This window comes from Oncorhynchus mykiss, chromosome 17 (genome assembly GCF_057628025.1).
Source record: "Oncorhynchus mykiss isolate SJ-2025 chromosome 17, ASM5762802v1, whole genome shotgun sequence".
NCBI lineage: Eukaryota > Metazoa > Chordata > Actinopteri > Salmoniformes > Salmonidae > Oncorhynchus > Oncorhynchus mykiss.
The window spans coordinates 12,690,756-12,704,222 of record NC_143038.1 but is presented as its reverse complement, the minus strand read 5'-3'; the positions used below and the strand labels follow the sequence as shown (position 1 = coordinate 12,704,222).

The window sequence follows — 13,467 nt, the reverse complement described above, 5'->3', positions numbered from 1 at the left end:
ACCTTATCAGGTTGGGGATTTGAACTTGCAACCTGTCGGTTACTAGTCCAACGCTCTAACCACTAGGCTATCCTGCCGCCCCTATACGACGTACATCCGTATCTGACTAATCAGACTCATCCTCAGAGTCACAGTTCTGGCACACATAAATTGCCTGGCCTGAGGTGCAAACATCATGGGCCCATTTGTTGCCTCTCACACACTTCACCCAAGTCTCCTTTGGAAGGCTGTTTGAAAACGGCTCCACACAGACGAGGCAGAAGCACTCCTCTTCATCTGATGATGACTCTTCTACCATTTTTCTTTTTTCAGCTGCCTTTTTGTTCTGTGCAGATCCAGATTTGGCCTCCCCCCTTGCTTCCCTTTCTTCAGAAACAGCCTTTTGCTAGATTATGCCTTATTCTTTTCCATTTCTAGTGCCTGCTTCACTGGTATGTCAGTTAGAATTGCTGTTTTGCTCTGTTTTCTTCCTTTGCAAGCTGGTTTTCGGGGTCCAGCTTTTGGATATGGCCGGATGTCTTCTGGAGTTGGTAGTCTGCTGTCAGCAATGGCATTGCTGGGCAAAAGGGTGAGCTGGTGCTAGCATAAGAACTGGGCAGGTCTGTGTCTGAACTCGTGCTAGGCAGGGCTAGAATGGTGCTGGGTCTGGCAGGGCTAGAATGGTGCTGGGTCTGGCAGGGCTGGACTGGTGCTGGGGCCTGGCAGGTTGGTGCTGAGACTGGCAGGGCTGGAATGGTGCTGGGGCCTGGCAGGGCTGGAATGGTGCTGGAGCCTGGCAGGTTGGTGCTGGGTCTGGCAGGGCTGGAAAAGTGCTGAAGCCTGGCAGGTTGGTGCTGGGTCTGGCAGGGCTGGAATGGTGCTGGGGCCTGGCAGGGCTGGAATGGTGCTGGGGCCTGGCAGGGCTGGAATGGTGCTGGGGCCTGGCAGGTTGGTGCTGATACTGGCAGGGCTGGAATGGTGCTGGGGCCTGGCAGGGCAGGGTTGGTGCTGGGGCCTGGCAGGGCAGGGTTGGGTTCTGAATTGGGCGATCTGTAACGTAGGATGGCGCAAACTCGGTTTCCAGAAATACATCCCTGTTGTAAGGTTGTACCCCAGCCACCCTAAAGCCAGCCTGAATGTTCAAGGGGGTTGCAGCCAGAGGATAGGCGATAATCCACAATCGCAGGAATGTCATAAATTGACATCGTCTTCCTGCATCACACACGGTGTTGATGTGCCTCTTTAGCGGCCCGTAGACAGACCTGTCTAAGGGTTGAAGCCGATGAGAGGAATTGGGTGGGAATGACAACATAATTATGCCATTTTCTTTGGCATAATTGAGTCCATCAATGGACAGATGAGACTTGTGGGTTTTGTCCAAAAGGAGTAAACAGGGCTTCTCCTTTGAACACTTCGTATGCTCAACGAAATGTTTCAGGAAGTTAACAAAGTGCACATCTTTCATCCACCCAGAGGGATTTGTCCCTATGGAGGTATACTATTCCCTGTGGCTGAGATAGCACAGGCCAGTTTAACGAGGGTTCCCCTTTCAGCAGAGGTCAGTGACCCTACTTGTTTGAATCCACGTCTGTCAGGTTTATGTACAGTGGTCACCCCAGTTTCATCGACATTCCATGTGTCTCCTAGTCCAAATTGACTTTTCTGTAGCACTTCTGCTACATTGTCGAAGAAAGCATGAACATTTTCTCTGCTGAAGCTACTTGCCTGGGCAAGGCTAGTTGCCTCTGGTTCTCAGCGACAGCGTTGGGTGCCGCTTTAAGGAGCCTGTAAACCACTCCGAGCTGGCCTTTTCTTTTTCTGCCCACAGTGGCGCGAACTTCAGCTGGTGTGCCACAGCAAACTGGTAGGCAAGTCTTTTGACCTCACTTGGCGACAGACCAAAATAAATGTCAGCTGACCTAGTAATATACTGAACAAGCTGCATCTCCAAATCAGGTGAAAAAAACCTGCCGTGTCTTTGACTAGCCAACCACTGTTGTTGGCATGGCTGTCTGACTTTCAACTTCTTCTCTGGTAACCTTTTGACAATACCGAGTTAGAGTATGGTAATTTATGTCGAAATCCTTAGCTGTCCTCCTGATTGATTTGTTCTGCAACTTCACCTGCCTCACATCCTTTAACATTATGCCAGGTGGTGTGCTGCCATTCTCTGTCTTTCTTTTATCATTTCTAACCTTCTTTCTCTCTTTCCCCTCTTTCTTTCCTTCAAAAACACATTTCCTCATTGCAATTACATATTCATTGCAGGCTTATTACACCCACCTCCCTGTATACAATCCTTGTTGTCACAATGCAATTCACAACACCACACTAAATTCATGACACTGTATGAAGTAGTGTGTGTGGATATACTGTCTCATCGAGTAGGCATGTAGTGTGTTAGTAGACACACGCACACACACACACACACCAGAGTTCGTCTTGTGTAGTCCAGGGATATGTCTGCTGCTCTAAACTATATATATATATATATACTATTCCATTTACAGTAGCATTTAATACTATTATCAGAGCTGATTACACAATATCACAATGTTTATTGAGCATGTTCTATGTGTCTATGTATACTGGGGCAAGTTGTCACGTGAAGACTTTGCCCAAGGTCATTGAGACAACTTGCCCCAAACTGACATGTGTGCTAATGTTGGCTAAAGCTCAAGGTTAGCTCAACATAGGAATGCAGCTAAAGTATCCAAAGGCATGTTGTTGTCTCCTCTACTCAGTGCAAAATTATCATTTTGAACATTCATAACTAAAAAAAAGCTGTATTGTATAAAATGTAAAGTGCCATTGTTTTACTTTTTTTGAAGGGGGAAAAAAATAAACTTGCGCTCACCTCAGATTAGAGTGACCTTGACCACGTGTCAAGGTCACTTGACAGGAAGTTGAACATGTAGTCACACAAAGTAGTTTAGTTTTTGAGATAGCGCCTCTAGTGTTGAAGGTATGAACAGTTTGACAACTTATCCATGTGACAACTTACCTCGCTCTCCCCCTACTTTTTACTCCCATACATTTTCCTTGAAACAAAAAGTACTTGTTTAATTTCAAATGCTCAGGTAGGAAAGCAATATGGTCCAATTTAAGTACCTATCAATATAACACGTTGTCATCGCTACTGCCTCTGATTTGGCGGACTCAATAAACACAAATACTGCGCTTGCAAATGATGTTGGAGTGTGTGCCCCTGTCTGTCCGTCAGAGGTGTAGGCAGAAAATGCTGTGTCTGGGGCCGAGTAAAAGTGACTGCAGCTGGGCCAACATTTTCCAGCAAAAACATTCCGACATAGCAAGTGAAAATTAGTGCAATTGCATCATTTAACACATAAAACATGATATGTGCCCAAGAAACACCACCAATTTCCCTTGTCAAACAAGCAATTAGGCCTATTGCCAAGTAGGCAGCACAAGTTAAAACCGCATACAACAACACCTCTGACAAAACAAGCTGACCATCCAAGTTCGACAGTAAACAAACATAATTAAATACACATCATGTTTGGGGTAGCAGCTCAACCCGAACTAGAATACATTTATTTTAATTGAATCTAGGCCTGCGAAAAGGGGAGACATTGTACAACATGACATCCATCTAGACAGGAGGAGGAAAGTATCCTCCTAAACTTTCCAGTGGCACTGACTCACCCAATGACGACAGTGAATATGCGCACTCACCAGTCCTGGTGTAGCCTACGAATGGGAATAAACTACAGTAGGTTTTACAGTTAAATAATTTTAAAGGATCACCCAGAAAATATGTGACTTGTGTTTATCCTGCCATTGAATTTTGAAATATTGCAATGGGCTAGGGCTGTTTTTAGATGCTTTTCACTGACAAGCAGCTATTTCATATTTCCCGGGCGTGCGCTGACCAAATTGCAGGCTTCCCTGTAGCCTAGGCTGTATGCTTATAATTTACCGTATGATTGTGATATAACCAACGCCAAGTTAACAAATAGATCACCGACCATTTCGAATCCCACCATACTGTACCTTCTCCGCTATGCAATCTGGTTTCCGAGCTGGTCATGGGTGCACCTCAGCCACGCTTAAGGTCCTAAACAATATCGTAACCACCATGGATAAAAGACAATACTGTGCCTCCGTATTTATCGACCTGGCCAAGGCTTTCGACTCCGTCAATCACTGCATTCTTATCGGCAGACTCAATGGCCTTGGTTTCTCAAATGACTGCCTCACCTGGTTCACCAACTACTTCTCAGACAGAGTTCAGTGTGTCAAATCGGAGGGCCTGTTGTCTGGACCTCTGGCAGTCTCTATGGGGGTGACACAGGGTTCAATTCTTGGGCCAACTCTCTTCTCTGTATACATCAATGTCGCCGCTCTTGCTGCTGGTGATTCTCTGATCCACCTCTACGCAGACGACACTATTCTGTATACATCTGGCCCTTCTTTGGACACTGTGTTAACTAACTTCCAGACGAGCTTCAATGCCATACAACTCTTCTTCCGTGGCCTCCAACTGCTCTTAAATGCAAGTACAACTAAATGCATGCTCTTCAAGTGATCGCTGCCCGCACCTGCCCGGCTGTCTAGTATCACTACCCTGGACGGTTCTGACTTAGAATTTGTGGACAACTACAAATACCTAGGTGTCTGGTTAGACTGTAAACTCTCCTTCCAGACTCACATTAAGCATCTCCAATCCAAAATTAAATCTAGAATCGGCTTCCTATTTTGCAACAAAGCATCCTTCACTCATGCTGCCAAACACACCCTCGTAAAACGGACTATCCTACCGATTCTTGACTTCAGCAATGTCATTTACAAAATAGCCTCCAGCACTCTACTCAGCAAATTGGATGAAGTCTATCACAGTGCCATCCGTTTTGTCACCAAAGCCCCATATACTACCCACCACTGCTACCTGTATGCTCTCTTTGGCTGGCCCTCGCTTCATATTAGTCACCAAACCCACTGGCTCCAGGTCATCTATAAGTCTCTGCTAGGTAAAGCCCCGCCTTATCTCAGCTCACTGGTCACCATATCAGCACTCACCCGTAGCACATGCTCCAGCAGGTATATTTCCCTGGTCACCCCAAAACCAATTCCTACTTTGGCTGCCTTTCCTTCCAGTTCTCTGCTGCCAATGACTGGAACGAATTTAATCAAATAAATAAATAAAAATCACTGAAGCTGGAGACTCATATCTCCCTCACTAACTTTAAGTATCAGCTGTCAGAGCAGCTTACAGATCATTGCAGATCACTGTAAATAGCCCATCCAACTACATGTACTTACGTACTATTGTTTGTACAGATGAATGTGGTACCTTCAGGCATTTGCAAATTGCTCCCAAGGATGAACCAGACTTGTGGAGGTGAAATAGCTGAAATAGCTGAATCCACTAATTTGAAGGGGTGTCCACATACTTTTGTGTGTATATACAGTGCATTCAGACCCCTTGACTTTTTCCACATTTTGTTACATTACAGCCTTATTCTAAAATGGATTAAATTGTTTTTTCCCCTCATCAATCTAGAAAAAATAAATATTAAATTTACATAAGTATTCAGACCTTTACTCAGTACTTTGTTTTTGCACCTTTGGCAGTGATGACAAACTCGAGTCTTCTTGGGTATGACGCTACAAGCTTGGCACACTTGTATTTGGGGAGTTTCTCCCATTCTTCTCCACAGGTCCTCTCGAGCTCTGTCAGGTTGGATGGGGAGCGTCGCTGCACAGCTATTTCCAGGTCTCTCCAGAGATATTCGATCAGGTTCAAGTCTGGGCTCTGTCTGGGCCACTCAAGGACATTGAGACTGCGTTGTCTTGGCTATGTGCTTAGTCATTGTCAGGTTGGAAGATGAACCTCTGGTGCAGGTTTTCATCAAGGATCTCTGTTCTTTGCTCCGTTCATCTTTCCCTCGATCCTTACTAGTCTCCCAGTCCCTGCCGCTAAAGAACATCCCCACAGCATTATGCTGGCACCACCATGCTTGCCCGTAGGGATGGTGCCAGGTTTCCTCCAGACGTGATGCTTGGCATTCAGGCCAAAGAATTGAACCTTGGTTTCATCAGAGCAGAGAATCTTGTTTCCATCTGGCCACTCTACCAATAAGGCCTGATTTGATGGAGGGCTGCAGAGATAGTTTTCCTTCTAGAAGGTTCTTCCATCTCCACAGAGGAACTCTGGAGCTCTGTCAGAGTGACCATCGTGTTCTTGGTTACCTCCCTGACCAAGGCCCTTCTCCCCCGATTGCTCAGTTTGGCCGGGCGGCCAGCTCTAGGAAGAGTCTTGGTGGTTACAAACTTCTTCCATTTAAGAATGATTGCGGCCAGTGTGTTCTTGGGGACCTTCAATGCTGCATACGTTTTTTGGTACCCTTCCCCAGATCTGTGCCTCGACACAATCCTGTCTCGGAGCTCCACGGACAAATCCTTTGACCTCGTGGCTTGGTTTTTGCTCTGACATGCACTGTCAACTGTGGGACCTTATATAGAAAGGTGTGTGCCTGTCCAATCAATTGAATTTACCACAGGTGAACTCCAATCAAGTTGTAGAAACATCAAGGACAATCAATGGAAACATGCACCTGAACTCAATTTCGAGTCTTATACTATAGCAAAAGGGTATGAATATGTATGTAAATAAGGTATTTGTTTTTGATTGTTCATTCATTTGCAAATATACCTAAAAACCTGTTTTCGCTTTGTCCATATTGGGTATTGTGTGTAGATTGATGAGAAAATACATACTTAATTCATTTTAGAATAAGGCTGTAACGCAACAAAATGTGGAAAAAGTCAAGGGGTCCGATTACGTTCCGAATGCCCTGTATAGTATCCCTCAAATTCCTCATACACCTGCACAGTGATATGGTACTGGGACTCCCTGTATAGAACTTCATTAGTGTGTATCCTATTCCTTTTGTGTTACTATTTTTATTTGTATTATTTTATATATTTATTATTTGTTGTTATATATATATTTTTTTACTCTACTTCGTTGGGAAGGGCTCTCTTCTTGAAGCATACCAAAATCACTAGCGGGAAGCTGTTCAGAAATCAAATAAAAATATACAGTGCAAATCATGTTATGGTGATAGCCATGGACCAAGGTTAAAGTAAAGAAGTTAAAGTAAATAATGATTGAAAGTTCATGATTAAAAAATCTAATGAAGCCGTCTATCAATGTGAAGTTCAAATGAAAAACTAACATGGAAAAGGTTGATGATTAAATGTGTTCCTAAGAGGACTGCCATTCACTGTTTTGTCGGTCATCTTCTCCTCAATTGCTATGAGACAGACCCAGACCAATCGTTCAACAGAGTGCAGGGGTACTGTCACACAGTAGCTCGCTAACTAACAGCTAAATCATTGGCCAAGTGGAACACAAAATCCTGTCATTTCTGTCTCTATTAGAGGGGGAAGAAAATCACTGGCGCACACTGGAAAACAAGCTTAGCTTTATCATGGATGAAACTATCGGTGGTGAGGGGAGAGAATTGTTCAAATTCATGGCCGATGAACAGAACAGGATGTATGTTCAGTGGACCATTATTGGATAACAAAGGCATCATACTCTGTCTCCAGAAGTCGTGAGTGACAACTAGCAAAGGAAGCAGCAGAACCACACAACCAACCCTGATGATTTAAACACACATAAACACACATGACCTGAAACGACGGAGTCACAAATAATCACCTGATGAAATAAATCAAAATAGCCACTAAAAATAAACACCAGAAGATCAACTGTGACAACGACGAGACAGCCTATAGGAAGGAAGTCCGAGACCTGGCCGGGTGGTGCCAGAATAACAACCTATCCAAGACTAAGAGATTATTGTGGACTATAGGAAAAGGAGGACCGAGCACGTTCCCATTCTCATCGACGGGGCTGTAGTGGAGGAGGTTGAGAGCTTCCAGTTCCTTGGTGTCCACATCAACAACAAACTAGAATGGCCCAAACACACCAAGACAGTCGTGAAGAGGGAACGACAAAGCCTATTTCCCCTTCAGGAAACTAAAAAGGTTTGGCATGGGTCCTGAGATCCTCAAAAGGTTCTAGAGCTGCAACATCGAGAGCATCCTGACTGGCTGCATCACTGCCTGGTATGGCAACTGCTCGGCCTCTGACCGCAAGGCACTACACAGTGTAGCGCGCACGGCCCAGTTCATCACTGGGGCTAAGCTGCCTGCCATCCAGGACCTCTACACCAGGCTGTGTCAGAGAAAGGCCCTAAAAATTGTCAAAGACCCCAGCCATAGACTGTTTTCTCTGCTACCTCATGGCAAGCGGTACTGGAGTGCCATGTCTAGGACAAAAAGGCTTCTCAACAGTTTTTACCCCGAAGCCATAAGACTCCTGAACAGGTAATCAAATGGCCACCCGGACTATTTGCATTGTGTTCCCCCCCCAACCCCTCTTTTTACGATGCTGCTACTCTCTGTTTATCGTAAATGCATAGTCACTTTAACTATACATTCATGTACATACTACCTCAATTGGGCCAACCAACCAGTGCTCCCGCACATTGGCTAACCGGGCTATCTGCATTGTGTCCCACCACCCGCCAACCCCTCTTTTTACGCTACTGCTACTCTCTGTTCATCATATATGCATAGTCACTTTAACCATATCTACATGTACATACTACCTCAATCAGCCTGACTAACCGGTGTCTGTATGTAGCCTCGCTACTGTATATAGCCTGTCTTTTTACTGTTGTTTTATTTCTTTATCTACCTATTGTTCACCTAATACCTTTTTTGCACTATTGGTTAGAGCCTGTATGTAAGCATTTCACTGTAAGGTCTACTACACCTGTTGTATTCAGCGCACGTGACAAATAAATTTAGATTTGATTAGAATCTAACACAAGGATCCAATGACGGGTGAACAATCCCAGGAATGAGTCAGGTGAACTCTAAATGAACTCCGGTGATGTAATAGGCGTATTACCCAATTCCCTTCTAAAGTCTCCAGTTGGGGGAGAGAGGAGAGATATTGGAGTCTGTTAGTAGACTCATGCTTGAAGTGACTTGATGTTGATTCCCTTCATTCGCACCCTGTGGATGCTCGTAATGTCTTAATGCCTTCCGTGCAGCCACAGAATGGAGCATTTACAGGCCTATCAAGCTTGCCTCATTAGCTCAATGTGAGGGGGAACTGAACACCATGAACAATGTGGCGTAAAGGAAGTTGACTCTGAATAGTGGCCTTTTTAAGCCTTGTTCACACTGCAAGCCTTAATGATCAAATCCATTTTGGAATATTGACTGTCCAAACAGCAAGTTACCAAATCAGATTTGTGTGTGTTCAGACAGAAGAAATTTGCTGACATGGCTACGCTAGTTGTCATAGTAACAATGGGTGTGTGTGCAGTGGTGTAGGCTGATTGGCGGTGGTGCTCCTACTTCCGATCACTCAGAAGTTATGTAGCAAGTTAAAGTGACAACAATGCCAGCCATGGATGTTTCCCAATTGCTTTGAATGTTCAAAATCATAGTGTGAGAACATGATCCAACTTTCAAAACGAGTCCTTTTTAGTTAGCCACAGCAGTCAACTAGCTAGCGGTTTAGCTCTCCAGCACATTCACTCATTTCTTTGTAAACAATTAACTAGCTAGTTGGCTACATGTTCTTGTCAAACTGTCAACAGAGTAGCTAGCAAGAAGCAAGATATTCCAAATAACAGTCTAAAACCCACTTGAGGGCAAATAAATCAGATTTGACCATTCAGACACAAGTCGCATGGCCAGGAATCAGATTTCTATCTGACTTCAAACCCCCTACAGAGGTGGTTAGAAATTTGGCTTGAACTATCCAATTCCATGTGCTTTTGGGCTGTTAGGAAAATAACATATTCAAGTAGGATATGCCATTTTTTGGGGGGGTGGGCTTTAGTTTTCCAACACGTAAGGGAATGACATTTTCTCAAGATGCTGATCCAAAGTAAGTTTAGCATTTAATCCCCTCATGTTTAAGGTTAAGATTTTGGTACGCTGATGCTAGATCTGTGCCTATGGGCAACATCTACATGGGAACTTGCCATACACACAGTCCTCCACAGAAGTACATGATTAATAGGTAGACTCATAAACAACAAGACATAGCCTACAGTGTGATCTCACCTCTATTCGTGGACACTGATGACAGTCTTTATGGCATTAGAGAAGATATAACACAAATGCTTTGATGTAATATACCTAATAGGTAACACTTCATAATGGTGTAAATGAGTTAATACCAACACAACGTCCCTGAGCAAAATCGAAAATAAACTAACACTCAATAAAGACAATGTACATTTGATTGAAATAAATCTACTATTTATATTGATTGGAATGTTATTCATGATAATGAGTTCAGTATTTCCATACATCCCCCTTACTTATTTTCAATCTACAAAGGGTTAATATTTGGATATTTACTAATAGTGAGAGTATGGCAGTGGGTCAGATAATAGTACAAACATACAGGTACACCAGTTCCCTCCAATACAAAGACCACAGAGGATAGATAGATGAGTATCACATAACAGTTGGAGAGAAGGATTAGAGTTACGGAATTCCAGTAGGTTTACCAAAATTCCCCGGTTTTAGAAGAACATTTGCTATCTAGGACCGAAAAGGATTCTTCAGCTGTCCCCATATCAGAACCCTTTGAATAACCCTTTTTAGTTCCAGGTAGAACCTTTTGGGGGTTTAATGTATACTGAACAAAAATATAAAACGCAACAATTTCAACGATTTTACTGAGTTACAGTTCATTTAAGGAAATCAGCTAATTGAAATAAATTCACTAGACCCTAATCTATGGATTTTATATGACTGGGGCACAGGCATGGGTTGTCCTGGGAGGGAATAGGCCCAACCACTGGGGAGCCAGGCCCAGCCAATTACAATGAGTTTTTCCCCACAAAAGGGCTTTATTACAGACAGAAATACTCCTCAATTTCATCAGCTGTCCAGATGGCTGGTCTCACACGAATCTGCAGGTGAAGAAGCCGGATGTGGAGGTCATGGGCTGACATGGTTAGACGTGGTCTGCAGTTGTGAGGCCAGTTGGACGTACTGCCAAATTCTCTAAAACGTTGGAGGCGGCTTATGGTAGAGAAATTAACATTAAATTATCTGGAAACAGCTCTGGGGGACATTCCTGCAGTCAGCATGCCAATTGCACACTTCCTCAAAACTTGAGACATTGTGTTGTTTGACAAAACTGCACATTTTAGAATGGCCTTTTATTGTGTCCAGCACAAGGTGCACCTGTGTAATGATCATGCTGTTTAATCAGCTTCTTGATTGTTCTTCTCACCACATCTGTCAGGTGGATGGATTATCTTGGCAAAGGAGAAATGTTCACTAACAGGGATGTCAACAAATTTGTGCACAACCTTTTAGAGAAATAAGCACGCATGGAACATTTCTGGGATCTTATGTTCATATTTGTTATTCAATATAGAACCCTTTCCAAAAGAGTTCTACCCGGAACCAAAAAAGGGTTCTACCCAGAACCAAAAAAGGGTTCTACCCAGAACCAAAAAAGGGTTCTACCCAGAACAAAAAAAGGGTTCTACCCAGAACAAAAAAAGGGTTCTGCTACAGACAAAACAACTATTTTTGAACCCTTTTTCTAAGTGTAATCAGAATATTTAAAGTGTGTTCAAAGTGTATAGCACCAGTTACTATGGCAAAACCCCTCAAGTGAGTTTTATCACTTGACAACATCAAAACAACAAGATATGACTACCATTTGTTGAGGGGTATGCAAAACACTATCATGTATCACAAAAGCATTGCTACTAAAGGTCTGGGTTTCTGTAGTCTTTTTGTAAATGGACTTCTATTAGCTTTACCAAAGGTTTTCGTAATAAACCTTAGGTAAGGCGTCATTTCTCCTCCACATCCAAACGAATACAGACGGCAATTTGTTATACCAAAGAAAAGAGCACACTCCATCATATAAACTATGACCTTTAAACATGGAAGATGGTCTGGGTATTGTAGCTGCAATAATGATCCTGGGTCTTGTGCTGTCCAGCTGTTTCCTTTACAGTTTTGTGAAGTCTCCTGTATCCTTCCAAGTTCAGAGATGCGTTCCAACTCTCACACGGGAGTCGTTCTCCTGTTCACACCCTCCTTCAGATCTTTCTGGAAGCAGTTGTGGACCTGCAGGAAGCTTGAGTCTCGCTCTGGACTACAGTACCCAGCTATCCCACTTTTCATAGTGTCCCTGCTGAGGGCGTACATGGAGATCCCACCCATGGGCATCCCAAAGCTTGCTCCACTTCCTACGCCTGCTCCCCCTCCTCCTCCCATCTTCACCCCGACGGGTGAGGTCTCTCGGGACGGGTCGGTGGAGCGGGAACTGGAACGTCGCCGCCGGTAACGGTAACTAGGGATACGGGAGTAGGGCGAGGTGGTTTTGATGAACTCACGCCTCGCCCGGCACCGCGTCTCCTTGTTCTTCTCGATGTAGATGTTGACAGCGAGAACGCCGACGGACTCGGCCACGATGAAGGACAGAGCTCCGAAGTAGAAAGACCAGCCGTATCCATAGCTGCCCTTATTGTTCTCGTCCTTCTTGTCGCTGGGGTCACCGGCATTACTGGAGATGTAGACGATGATGCCGATGATGTTGCTTAGACCTGAGGAGATGCATAGAGAGGTAGAAATGAGAGGTGCTTGGAGGGCCTTGCCCATACAGTAGCTTAGTGTTTTCAAAAGTACATACAGTATATGTAAAATTAGTGGGTAATGTCTACTACAAGGCAATGCTAAATATGCAGGGAATGGCCACCATTGCAATATTATTAATAGCTGTGTGACGTCACCTACCTGCAGCCACAAACAGGATGCCGGCGCTGAGCAGGATGTTGTTCCTACTGCTGTAGATCCTCCCAGCCCCGACACACAGTCCTCCCAGCAACAACAAGATGTTGCTCAGGATGGGGAAGAGGCTGGAGGCCCGCACTATACCTGTATAGTACACAGCAGTTAGGATGGTTAGCATGTTTGCAATGTTAGCATGACTACATCATTAGTATGTTTAGGATGATTAGCATGTTTCAGCATTAGCACGTTAAGCATTGTCACTAACTCTGTACATTTTCTGCTGTTATTGCATTATGGATGTACAGAGAAGTGTGCTAGTACTTTTAACATTGTTGTTAACGCACCATTTTGGCTGCTATTGCATTACATGCATGTAGCCAAATGTAAAGGAGAAGACCTTTTTGGCATCATCACTAACACACAGTTGAAACTATGACACAAGCCATTTTTTCTTAGTTCTTAGCATTGTTTTAGAAATATATATTTTTAAGGTTGTTGCCAATACACAGCAGGCCATGTGCTAGCAGCGGTTAGCACACCCTAAATTTCTATTTATTTTTTATACTTACGTACAGTATATTTAAAACCAAATACTTTTAGACTTACTCAAGTAGTATTTTAACTGGGTGACTTTTACTTGAGTCATTTTCTAGTTACGTA

General features: G+C 43.9%; 1 protein-coding gene across 1 annotated transcript in view; it reads right to left on the bottom strand.

The window, feature by feature from the left end:
- Window positions 1–10,282: 10,282 nt before the first annotated feature.
- Window positions 10,283–13,467, bottom strand: part of LOC110493705 (voltage-dependent calcium channel gamma-4 subunit) — a 37,759-nt gene continuing 34,574 nt past the window's right edge. Inside the window, exons 3-4 of the mRNA XM_021568121.3 lie at window positions 12,811–12,951; window positions 10,283–12,620 (exon numbers count right to left, since the gene is read on the bottom strand). Coding sequence (XP_021423796.1) covers window positions 12,079–12,620; window positions 12,811–12,951 — 683 coding nt within the window. The 3' untranslated portion in view covers window positions 10,283–12,078. The remainder of the gene's footprint in view (window positions 12,621–12,810; window positions 12,952–13,467) is intronic.